We start from the raw sequence: 12,068 nt of genomic DNA on the forward strand, positions 1-12,068 counted from the left end.
CGACACAACCCTCTTTGATTACCTGCGCCAGTCAGGTCCACCTCACCGTCATACAGTTGCCGTCTTCCGCCTTCGTAGCTTGAGCAGCTTCGACGCTCGCCTTGCCATCATGTCCAAGCAGCTTAAGCTCGTCCGCGACGCCATCAAACAACAAAAAATGGGACGAGGCCATACCGCAGGCGCAGGATATCATTGGCAACGACCCAAAAAGCTACCAGGCCTATGTTTTCCTCGCTTTTGCCCTCGACAAGAAGAACAAGCTCGGCGATGCCGAAAATGCATACGAGACCGCAGCTTCTCTGCGACCATCCGACCCCCAAGCCTGGCAGGGCTTGATCAAGCTCTATGAAAGGCAAGGCGAATCCAAGCTCGTCCAATACAAGGAAGCAGCTCCGAAGCTTGCAGCCATCTTCCACGAACAAGGGGACATGTACAAATGCCAGGATGTGATAGACAAATTCGTTGACTTCGCCCGCGCACAAGGGTCGCGTGCTCAATATGCCGATGCCCTCGAGCTGATGCTTCCTGGGAGTCCTATTTACCCAGCCCTCGAGGGACGCTTTCCGCACGCGGCCAAGACTTACGAAATCGTTGCCCAGATCATCGAAACTGAGGAGAAGAAGCGGGTCAACACCCTAATCGGCGAGAGGCGCACAAGAATCGGCGCAAAGGTCAGCGAAGTTACCGTCGAGGTCAACAGAGAAATTCTCGCGCAGAGCAAACTGGGCTATATCTATGAGCAGCTCATCAACTGGACCAACGACGATGACATCAGGCGCCAGTATGAGGAAAAGCTTCTGCAGTTCCGATATGATCGCCTGATGAACTTTCTTCCTGGTCCGGAGAAGCAGGCTGAGCTCGCCATTGTTCAAAAACTTGCTGGTGACATGGTCATCATTAAGCACCCTTACCGGCTTGCCTGGGATATCGCCGTGAACTGGCAGGATCATGAGGAAATCAAAGACTTCAATGTCGATGTGCTTCTTGAATACTGTTCGCTCTTCCCCGAAACCGATCTCTGCAAGATCTTGACTGGATACTTGACCAGCAGTATCTCCCCATTCTCCAAGAGGCCTTCCGCGTCTTCGCCGCCAGCAGAGAGTCAGGCCGGAGATGAAAGCAGTGAAGATGATGAAGATGGGGGCGCCCCGACCTTGGTAATCCCATTTACGGACGAAGACCGACTATTGATGATGATCGATGGCATCTCAACATCAGATTCATTGCTTGCCCACAGACTCATGGGCGAATATTACCAGCACCTCGAAGAATACGAAAGCAACGTAGAGCTTATGCGCAAAGCCATGAAGTTATTAGGACAGAGAGCGCCTAAAATAGGGAAGACGTTTAACCATACTAACCAGGCCTATATGCTGTACCTGGGTACGTCACTGGTCTTTTACCAGTCGCCAAGGCATCATGGAGAGGCCAAGTCCTTTTTCGACAAGATTCTTGAAGTCAACCCGTCATCTACAGCTGCACAAATCGGCGTGGGCTTGATCTATGAAGAAGAAGAAGAGTTTGACCAAGCTATAAATTTCCTGGAAAAAGCCCTGGAACGCGATTCTGGCAATCTCCGAGTGAAAGCCGAGGTAGCGTGGCTTTATTCATTGAAGGGTGATTTTATTCGGGGAAAGTCTGACCTCGAGAACATATCGGGACTTATGGCGAGCAAAACCTCGTCGACATCAAAAGAATTACTTGCGCAGACCCAGCATCGGCTTGGAGTCTGTGTATGGAATCTCGACACGTCCAAGGCTTCTCGCAGGAGCCGTGACGGCGCCTATGCATGTTTTTTGGCTGCCCTCAAGAGTGATATCAGTTACGCACCCGCCTATACAAGCCTTGGAATCTATTATGCCGATTACGGCAGGGACAAGAAGCGTGCGCGTAAATGCTTCCTTAAGGCTGTCGAATTGTCACCGGCTGAGATTGCTTCGGCCGAGAGGTTGGCTCGGTCTTTCGCCGATGACGGCGATTGGGACCGCGTGGAACTTGTCGCTCAACGCGTAATTGATTCCGGAAAAGTACGCCCACCTCCTGGGTCCAGGCGGAAAGGGGTGAGCTGGCCCTTTTCAGCACTAGGGGTAGCTTTGCTCAACAAACAAGACTACCACAGATCCGTCACATCATTCCAGTCGGCACTGCGTATGGCGCCTAGCGATTACCATTCGTGGGTTGGCCTCGGCGAAGCCTACCACAACGCAGGACGTCATACAGCTGCCAAGAAGGCTATCTTGAACGCCCAGAGACTGGAGGCATCGTTGGACGACAAAGCTCTTGGTGACACGTGGTTCACCAAATATCTGCTAGGCAACATCGAGCGTGAGACGGGTGAATACGACAATGCCATCCTACTCTACCGTGAAGTCACTAAGGATCGGCCGGACGAGGCCGGTGTAATGCTGGCTCTTATGCAGACCATGGTAGAGAGTGCCCATGATTGCGTGGAAAACGGTTACTTTGGCAAATCGGTCAATCTCGCTACCGAGACAATCGAGTTTGCCCAGTCCTCTTCCAATACCATCTCAGCCACCTTCAACTTCTGGAAATCACTGGGTGATGCCTGCTCCATCTTCTCAAAAGTGCAAAGCTGCATTGATCAGTTTCCTGTCGACGCCATCAAGGCGCTTGTTGGGCAGGCTGGTGAGCATGCTGTTGCCTATAGTATCATGCAAGATGTTGATGGCATCTCCAACGACCTTAACTTTGCGGAAGGTCTGTCGCCACAGAAGGACAAACTCGGTATCAAACTTACTCAATGTCTTCATGCCATGATTCTTGCACACAAGCGAGCCGTACACTCATCATCACATGACATCCATGCTCAGTCAATCGCGTTCTACAACCTGGGCTGGGCCGAGTATCGTGCACACAGCTGCCTCCCAGCAGAGCTGCGGATTAAATCCAGCAGATACCACATGGCTGCTGTCAGATGCTTCAAGCGGGCGATCGAGCTCGAGGCAGGCAACCCGGATTTCTGGAACTCATTGGGTGTTGTTACGAGTGAAATCAACCCGACCGTCGCTCAACACTCCTTTGTCCGGGCACTTTATCTAGATGAACGAGGTGTTCATGTCTGGGCGAACTTTGGTGCTCTAGCCTTGTTGCAGAATGACCTACAGCTTGCCAACGAAGCGTTTACCAGGGCGCAGTCGACTGATCCAGACTATGCGCATGCTTGGTTGGGACAGGGTTTCGTCGCCCTGCTCTACGGCGACGTCAAAGAAGCCCGCGGTCTCTTCACCCACGCCATGAACATTGCCGAGTGTTCGTCCGCCGTCACTCGAAAGCAGTTTGGCATCTCTGTTTTCGACCATATTGTCAAAGGTCCCAGTGGACCCAAGCTCAACGATGTACTCCAGCCGCTGTTTGGTTTGAGGCAGCTACAGCGTCTTCAGCCGCAGGATATGGTTTATGACCATCTCTCAACTCTTTTCTTAGAGCGGGTCGGTGACCACCCACGGTCTATTGGTGCTCTTGTGGACATTTGCGGCAAGCTCGAGGCCCATTACGAAGAGACGGAATCGCCACTCGTGCTGGGTCAATTTGCGCTAGCCAAGACTGATCTTGCCCGGATGTATCTCGCTTCGGGCAAGAATGAAGAAGCCGCTGAATGTGGCGAAACCGCTTTGCAGCTCAGCAGCGATGACTCTGAGAACGAACTCGCATCGGAGCAGCGTAGGAAAGCCCGACTATCGGCCCATCTCACAGTTGGACTCGCCAAGTACTTCAGCAAAAGCCCTGGCGAGGCATTGACTTACCTTGAAGCCGCTTTGGAGGAGTCGCACAACAATCCCGATGTCGTATGTTTACTGGCTCAAGTCCTTTGGGCAATCGGGGATGAGAATGCCCGAGACCGGGCACGCGGAGTACTGTTTTCCGTCATCGAGTCGGACTCAACGCATGTTCAGTCCGTCATCCTGCTAGGAGTTGTTGCTCTTCTGGATGAAGACGAAGAGTCGATGGAGGCTGTAGTGTCGGAACTCCAGGCTCTCCGTGCCAACGAAAAACCAGTCAGCTCGGAGCATGCCAAGATTGGCGAGGTCCTGGGAGCCACAAGCTTCTTCTCGAGCAATGGCAACGACGAGGACATGGTGTCACAGTCACAGATCAACACATTCTTGTACCCCTATCTGCCGCACGGCTGGTCCAGTCTTTCTGAGCTGGGCGGCCAAGACCATGCGGCCGAGGTGGCCCTGCAAGTAGCAAGTCTGAAGATCCCACCAAGCGGCCAGCTCGACACGAAGCAGTTCGCACACGCATTCGCAGGCACCGGAGTTGCTGCCGATGCACAGATGGCTGCATTTATGGCGCCTTCGTCTACCAATGGCTGGAACTCGCTGCGACAGGCAACAGCAGCAAGGGCGAGCCCATGACGACAGGCTTTTTGGAGGCTAGACTAGGTATGCACCACCGTGTAGATAATGAATTGACAATGGTTTGCACCAAGTCGGTAGCGTTTGAATACGATATATGTATGCCACTTCGATATGGGCTCAAGTCGATTGCAATATGTCACGTTTCCCTGCATCTGCCTTCGTCTGGTTTAACTCTCATGCTCATCATCTATGACGAGTTCACATACTGACATGCTGCCTGACGTAGCCTTGGGCAAGTAGAGGCCGTACGGTTGTATGCAATGGCACACACATGATGCAGTCCGCCAGAGTAGAACCCCAGACTCTGGGGGGTCCAGAGGGGTTCTGGGGGTTCCAGAGGGGTTCTGGGGGGTGCCCAGGGGGTTGGACATTGGCCAATGGATAAGCAGGGCGTCCCACCCACCATCGATTACATACTCCCCTGGGGAGATCTCCGGCTCCAAACTGCAAAGCACCCCGCAATCTCTGGTCACCATCACACGGCTAGTCATACCACCAACTACGTCGTCGTGCAGGCGTTGAATGCGCTCCCGATTTATTGCCTTCGGGGTCCCCTACGCGCCCGTCCAATCATTCCACCGCCCGCCATCGATCCCTCGATTCTCAGCAGCCGACCGAAAACACCCCCCTGGTCGTGCCATCATAGCGCGTTGATGCTCACTACCTTCGACCTTCCCACCCACCCCCGTCGATGCCATCGCTGGAGCGACCAGTTGACCAGGCCTGACACAACCCCAGACCACCGCAACCGCCCAGACCACCGTACCCTCGAATCTACGGTATAAGAGCGCTCGAGGGAGGAACGGCCGTATCTACTGGATCCTAAGAGTCTTGCTACCAGGCCTAAAGGTTATCGTTCATTGAATAAGGTACATACATATCCTGCACAGCATCACCGGCGTTGTTGAGATAAACTACCTGCATTACCTTGGATACCATCAAGCTCTTTTCCCCACACGCAGCAGTCAAGATACAAGATCGTAACTTCTCATGCACAATGACTACAACCCAGGTTTTCGTCCCCTATAGCCCGGCAGGCGGGCTCCCCTCCCCTACCATCCACACAATGTCGGACCCCAAAGAACGCTTCTATCGTCACTTCCAGACCGAGATAACTGGTATGTCTGGATACTGGTGAGCATGTGTTTATGTGGCTGACACTGGCAACCCCCACCCAATAGCAATCCAAGACCAGATCGACGACCTCGCCACCTTGTCTCCTGTCGGCGGCGAGCGCCGGGACTGCATCGACCACGTCCTTGCGGGCGTCTCCCGTCTCAGCAACGAAGTCGCCGACGCCAAGGAATATATCCCGGCCTACGACCAACGCGCCTACGGACAGGCTATAAAAGCCCTTACCGACAACCTCAACAAAGCTACCGGCCAGTCCTCCTCGACCTCCTTGGCCTCCGCGAAGTCCAAACCCCGGTTCCAGTTCAAGCCGCGCACAGCCCCGGCCACGGCGACCCAGAAGGAGACGGCGCAATACCAGCCCGACCCCCGCCAGGTCAACCCCCAACGTTCTGACATCAGCCGCAACCATGAGAGCGACAACCACGACTTCTCCGCGGTGGCCGGCGACGAGGAACGCGACACCGTGAGCAGCCTACCGCACGGCGAGGCTACCAAAGACTACAACAAGGAGATGGCACAAGGCTCCGACGCCAACCCAGGGATTAGGAAGCCGAGTTTCTCGAGCGCCCGCACCATCACCATCTACGAGCACACCGGCCTACATATCATTCTGCCATCCTCGGCTTCCCGGGCCACGGCATCGGGGTCGCTGGCGGATCTGGATTCCTGCGTAGTAGATATGACGGTGCCTACGTCGTCCTTGTCATCAGGGGTGCCCTTCGCGGGGCTGGCCATCAAAAACGTCCGGCGCAGCCTGCTCGTCTGCGGGACCGTCGCTGGTCCGGTGCACATCACGGGGGTGAGGGACAGCATCATCGTCGTCGCGGCTAGACAAGTGCGCATCCACGAATGTGAAAATGTGGATTTGTATCTGCATTGTGGAAGCCACCCTATTATCGAGGATTGCAGCGGGATGCGGTTCGCTCCTATCCCGACTGCCTATTATGTAAGTTCAGGGTCCTGCCTTATCCGCTTTGCAGTCATTTTTCCCCTAGTCCCCCATCTATCTCTATTTTGACACCTCGTGTTGTGATTTTGTATACTGACATGGTCCTGGAACAGACCGACCAGGCCGGAGAGATCGGCTCAGACAACCAGTGGGATCGGGTGGACGATTTCAAATGGTTGAAGGCCGAGTCGTCTCCCAATTGGCGGGTGCTGCCCGAGGAGAGGCGTATCCCCGATGATGTTTGGCAAAAGACGGTGTCTGGCAGCCTGACTTCAAGGAAACAAATCTTGCGTAGTGTTGGCGTTTTGAGCTGATCGGGGGTTAAGCCTTTTTGAAATGGCACTTGATTTTTATACCAACACAATATTGAGTCATTGTTCACATTTCCCATCATCTGACCGATCAGTGCCTTGCTTGCTGATGGTGGAATCAAGGCGCCGTCTCAGTTGTGGTGAGCGAAACATGCCTAATTCCAGGGTCGCGCCTAGTAAACCATTGGTGCCCCGTCAGCTTGAACCTGCCTGTAGCCACTTTGTACAAATTACACGCACCTTTGTGTTCTGACAAGGCCTGCCGTAAAATGTAACAATAGTAGTATTAGTAGCACCATTAATTTCTGCGCAGTCCGCCACCTTGTGTCCCCGTATAAGGCGACTTGTACTTCTTTCTTTCTTTCTTTCTTGTGACGGGACAAGAAGGGCCGACGAACTCCCATCCATCATTCCTCCATCTTGTCACCGGCTTGGCCCCTTGCGGCGGCGAAGTCGAGGCCCTTACTCCGGAGCCCCTCGAGTACGGCGCGCTGCCGGGCGATGCGCGCCTCGAGTTCGGCCACCTCGGCCTCCTGGTCCGCCGTACCGCGCCCCATGTCGGGCAGCGTCTTGGTCGCGGCGCGCGACCGCTGCAGCTTGTGCTTCAAGACGTCGGTCGCCATAGGCAGTGACTGGATGGAGATGGTGTTGGCCGGATCGTGGTGAGTAGAGGGTGTTGGGGCCGAGGTGGCAGCGGCGGCGGCTGGGGTCGCTCCTGGGGCTGCCGAGGCAGAAGGCGGCGCAGGCGGGGCGCGGAGGCGTGAGAGCAGCGAGCTCAGCTCGGTCAGGGTGTCGAGGTTATCGGGGGAGAGGCCGGGCGGCAGGCCGAGGGGCGTGGGTGGTCCTGCGGGGGGTTCTTAGGCGTCGCCATCTTCACTGTACTGTTGATTGGTGTGGGTGGTGGTATTCCGAGTCTGTCTGCAATTGCTGCTATTCACCATGCACGACAGGGTACGTTTAGAAAACGACGCGCGGGTGTTCGCTGCGATGGATGTGGGCGCGGCTGCTGCGGAACGCAAGTCAGGTCGACGATTCGGACCGTCGTCGGCAAGGTAATGGCAGTACTGGTGAGAGGAGTCGACATACAGAAGTCCAGTCCCCTGTTTTCCCGGCGGGCTGGAATGGGGCGCTACCTGTGCTCTGGCTAGTCTGGCTCGTCTCTGCAGAAGTCTCTGGGCCCAGAGTCTCAGAAGCCTGCCGAGTCAATTCGGTCAATTCGAATGGTGGAAGGGTCCAGGTTCGGCGGCAGGTTCGAACCTTTCGACTCGCCTGTGGTTGTCGCCTGATGTCGGTTCAGATCTGCTGGTTATTTTGGAGAAGAAAGCGGCAGCTCTGGAACTGGCAAGATCAGCGGAGTGGGTGCCCGGTGGGAAAACGAGGTACCTGCTCGCTCTACGTACGTATGCACTTATGTAGCACGAATACGTATCGCCAATCGATGACGATGGTGATGCCCTTGCTCCTTTTCCAATTCCCATACGCAAGCAAGCTTCAGCGCTCGATGGGATAGAAGCTGAGAGGCGCAGTGCAATTCGAGGCCGACACGCCGAGCAGGACATCGAGAGTGGCATGACTCTAACCCACCACTGCTACTGGCTGCTGCCCGCTACTTCATTCGTGGTTGAAACGTTTAACCCGATAGGGTAGCATCGACGCAATAGTAGGCCCGACCCCTCCGTCCGACCCCTCCATCCCACCTTCTTTCCGCGCGAATACCTTAGGTTGGCAGTAGTTACCACACGTAGCAGAAAAACATCTCAACCGTTGTCTGCCAAAGAAGCCACGCTGCCCGTGATTGTCGTGCGTTTTCCCAAGCCCGTCATAAAGTTGCCTCCACCCCCTTCACATCCAACTCCCTTTTCTTCTTCTCTCTTCTCGACTTGACTTCCATAACTACCACAACAGACAACATGGCCAACACAACCCACAAGAAGACCGACCAGAAGGCATGCCTTATCGTCATTGACGGTTGGGGTGTCCCCGGTGCTGACAGCCCCAAGAACGGCGATGCCATCACCAACGCCAAGACCCCCGTCATGGACCAGCTCTACAAGGGCCCCGGTTTCACCCAGCTCGAGGCTTCCTCCTTGGCTGTCGGTCTGCCCGAGGGACTGATGGGTAACTCGGAAGTCGGCCATCTCAACATCGGCGCCGGCCGTGTCGTCTGGCAAGACGTCGTGCGAATCGACCAGACCATCAAGAAGGGCGAGCTCCTCCAGAACGACGTCATCAAGAAGCAATTCGAGGCCGCCAAGAACGGCAGCGGCAGGCTGCACCTCTGCGGTCTGGTCTCTCACGGCGGTGTCCACGCCAAGCAGATGCACCTGTACGCCCTCCTCGAGGCCGCCAAGGAGGTAGGCATCCCCAAGGTCTTCATCCACTTCTTCGGCGACGGCCGCGACACGGACCCCAAGTCGGGTGCTGGTTACATGGAGGAGCTGCTGGCCAAGACCAAGGAGCTTGGCATCGGCCAGCTGGCTACGGTCGTCGGACGATACTACGCCATGGACCGCGACAAGCGATGGGAGCGTGTCGAACTCGCCTTGAAGGGCATGATCCTCGGCGAGGGCGAGGAGAGCACCGACCCCGTCAAGACGGTCAAGGAGCGCTACGAGAAGGGCGAGAACGACGAGTTCCTCAAGCCCATCATCATCAACGGCAAGGAGGGCCGCATCCAAGACGGCGACGAGGTCTTCTTCTTCAACTACCGATCGGACCGTGTCCGCCAGATCACCCAGCTCCTCGGCGACGTCGACCGTTCCCCGCTGCCCGACTTTGCCTACCCAAAGGCCAACTTTGTCACCATGACGCAGTACAAGGGCGGTTACCCCTTCGAGATTGCCTTCAAGCCGCAGCACATGGGCAATGTCCTGGCTGAGTGGCTCGGCGAGCAGAACGTCGAGCAGGTGCACATTGCCGAGACGGAGAAGTACGCCCACGTTACCTTCTTCTTCAACGGCGGTGTCGAGAAGGTGTTCAAGCTGGAGGCCCGTGACGAGTCGCAGGACCTGGTGCTCTCCAACAAGAGCGTTGCGACGTACGATAAGGCCCCCGAGATGAGCGCCGACGGTGTGGCCAACCAGGTGGCCAAGCGTCTCGGCGAGCAGCAGTTCCCCTTCGTCATGAACAACTTTGCCCCTCCCGACATGGTGGGCCACACTGGTGTCTACGAGGCTGCGCTCGTGGGTGTCGAGGCTACGGATAAGGCGATTGGCAAGATCCTCGAGGCGTGCAAGAAGGAGAACTACATCCTCTTCATCACGTCGGACCACGGCAACGCCGAGGAGATGAAGTTCCCCGATGGCAAGCCCAAGACGTCTCACACGACCAACAAGGTGCCTTTCATCATGGCCAACGCCCCCGAGGGCTGGAGCCTCCAGCAGGGCGACGAGGGCGTGCTGGGTGACGTAGCGCCCACGGTCCTCGCGGCCATGGGTCTGCCCCAACCGGCAGAGATGACTGGCAAGAGTCTGCTGAAGAAATAGATAGTGCCGGCCACGATGTTAACATAGAAAGACACGCCACATGATACACAATGAACGAATAATAAATAGATAACGGTTACATAGATAGAGCTAGCGAATGTGGAATTTGAATTTCTGGGCACAGCCGATGGTGTCTCTTTGCTTGATGATCCATGGCATCACTGCGAAGTCTTACGTTGCATGTCATGTCATGCTTGCTGTTACATGCACGGCAGCGAAGCCAGCTGTGAGCGGGTTCGAGGGTACGAGGCTACGAGGGTACGTACTCGGTACATGCACTCACTCATGCACTGGTCGGAAGTCCGCCGGCCATTTTGCCGACGTCCATTCGATTCAATCCAGTTGCCAGTCTGCCAGTCTCTGACTCTCGGGCCCCACAGCACAAATCGCAACGAAAAAGAAGACGGCCCGCCTCAAGTTCCAACCCCCACCAAACAGCTAATCGTGGCTCAAAGAAACCACCAACTTTCGCAGGCGGCCTTCTCCCGCCCTCTCCCAACTACTCTTTCCCACCCTCCCTCACCCTCACTCCCCCATACCCTGCTGCTCTGTTCCGCCAAGATGGAGTGCGAAGACACCCAAGAGAGGCCCGAGTCCATCACCGCCATCATCAATGGCCTGGAGCGTTACAACCCGGAGGCTGTTGGTCTTCTCGAGGACTACTTGCGACAGCAGTGCGAGCAGCGATACTGCGACTGCAATGCCAACCGCACACTACTCAAGCTGTGAGTCCGTCTCTGTTTTTTTTCTTCTGCTGCTGCTCTTCTTGCCTTCGTGCCTGCCATCTTCTTGGGGGTGATGATCCATAACGTAAACGTTTCCTATTACCTGACATGGCCTGACGTCTGAACCCGTCGCGCCGCTCTGATGTCTAGTTATTAGCTCTATCTGACCAACCCAATCTACATTGCATCGTGTTTTGCATGTCTGCTATTAGGGCTCTAGAGTACCTTGCTAACCCCCTCGATCTCTCCCAACCAATAGGTACCAGCTGAACCCCGACCGCATGAAGGATGAGGTCGTCACCAATGTTCTCGTCAAAGCCATGACCTGCTTCCCCTCGCCACAGTTCTCTCTCGCCCTCCACCTGATTCCTCCCTCTACGCTCGCACCCAACTCGCGCGCCGAGCTCCCCGAAGCCCTTGCCAAGCTGCGAGAGCTGAACACACAGCTGCAAGGTGCTCAGTACGCCCGCTTCTGGCGCAACATTGAGGGCGACGACCTGTGCGCCGACCTGGTTGCCGACATTGATGGCTTCGAAGACATGGTGCGCATCCGTATCGCCACCCTCGTCAGCCACGCTTTCCGTGAGGTTGATATGGCAGTCCTTGCTGAGTGGCTCGGCCTCGAGGAGGGCGCTGCCCGCAAGTTCGTCCAGGAGACGGTCGGCTGGAAGATTGAGGGCGACAAGGTCCAGGTGCCTCGCAATGCCGAAAACGAGGCCAAGAAGGCCGAGGTGCGCGAGGATGTCAACGTCGATATGTTCTCGAGGGTGGTGCGGAGGGCCTGGGAGGAGACCGCATAAGGCATGGATGTCTTGTTTGCTCGTTGGTGAAAGACGGAAATGAGGAAGCCAGTTTGATTGTAGCATCTGGCGACATGACAAAATTAGGCGTTCGAGGGTTTGCGTTTTGGGCTGTGAATTGAACCCACTGTCTTGGGGTTGGGGAGGCTTTGATGAGTTTTACATCATGCTACTATTACCGTCCGTAAATAACGGGCTATGAGAATCATGAATTCCCTGATCAAGTACAAAACATTTCACTGGCTGGAGACTGATTGTGATGTGTATCTGAGAGTGTTCACA

General features: G+C 55.6%; 5 protein-coding genes across 5 annotated transcripts; 4 read left to right on the top strand and 1 right to left on the bottom strand.

Annotated features, from left to right (window-relative positions):
- Nucleotides 1–109: 109 nt before the first annotated feature.
- PG998_005621 (antiviral protein) lies at nucleotides 110–4,379 on the top strand (the record flags this gene model as incomplete). The annotated part of the gene is made up of 2 exons (XM_066872439.1): nucleotides 110–130; nucleotides 168–4,379. 2 exons carry the CDS (start codon nucleotides 110–112, stop codon nucleotides 4,377–4,379), a joined length of 4,233 nt encoding a protein of 1,410 aa, XP_066732536.1.
- Nucleotides 4,380–5,379: 1,000 nt separating this feature from the next.
- On the top strand, nucleotides 5,380–6,779 carry PG998_005622 (Tubulin-folding cofactor C; the record flags this gene model as incomplete). The annotated part of the gene is made up of 3 exons (XM_066872440.1): nucleotides 5,380–5,500; nucleotides 5,564–6,462; nucleotides 6,579–6,779. The coding sequence occupies 3 exons, from the start codon at nucleotides 5,380–5,382 to the stop codon at nucleotides 6,777–6,779; spliced, it is 1,221 nt and encodes a 406-aa protein (XP_066732537.1).
- A 404-nt stretch (nucleotides 6,780–7,183) lies between these two features.
- On the bottom strand, nucleotides 7,184–7,860 carry PG998_005623 (uncharacterized protein; the record flags this gene model as incomplete). The annotated part of the gene is made up of 2 exons (XM_066872441.1): nucleotides 7,184–7,620; nucleotides 7,842–7,860. 2 exons carry the CDS (start codon nucleotides 7,858–7,860, stop codon nucleotides 7,184–7,186), a joined length of 456 nt encoding a protein of 151 aa, XP_066732538.1.
- An 826-nt stretch (nucleotides 7,861–8,686) lies between these two features.
- On the top strand, nucleotides 8,687–10,261 carry PG998_005624 (2 3-bisphosphoglycerate-independent phosphoglycerate mutase; the record flags this gene model as incomplete). Its single annotated transcript, XM_066872442.1, has 1 exon — nucleotides 8,687–10,261. One exon carries the CDS (start codon nucleotides 8,687–8,689, stop codon nucleotides 10,259–10,261), a length of 1,575 nt encoding a protein of 524 aa, XP_066732539.1.
- Nucleotides 10,262–10,822: 561 nt separating this feature from the next.
- On the top strand, nucleotides 10,823–11,786 carry PG998_005625 (Translation initiation factor 3- subunit 12- eukaryotic; the record flags this gene model as incomplete). The annotated part of the gene is made up of 2 exons (XM_066872443.1): nucleotides 10,823–10,986; nucleotides 11,246–11,786. 2 exons carry the CDS (start codon nucleotides 10,823–10,825, stop codon nucleotides 11,784–11,786), a joined length of 705 nt encoding a protein of 234 aa, XP_066732540.1.
- Nucleotides 11,787–12,068: the final 282 nt, after the last annotated feature.

This window comes from Apiospora kogelbergensis, assembly GCF_038363985.1.
Source record: "Apiospora kogelbergensis strain CBS 113332 chromosome Unknown utg000003l_segment0_segment0, whole genome shotgun sequence".
Lineage (NCBI taxonomy): Eukaryota > Fungi > Ascomycota > Sordariomycetes > Amphisphaeriales > Apiosporaceae > Apiospora > Apiospora kogelbergensis.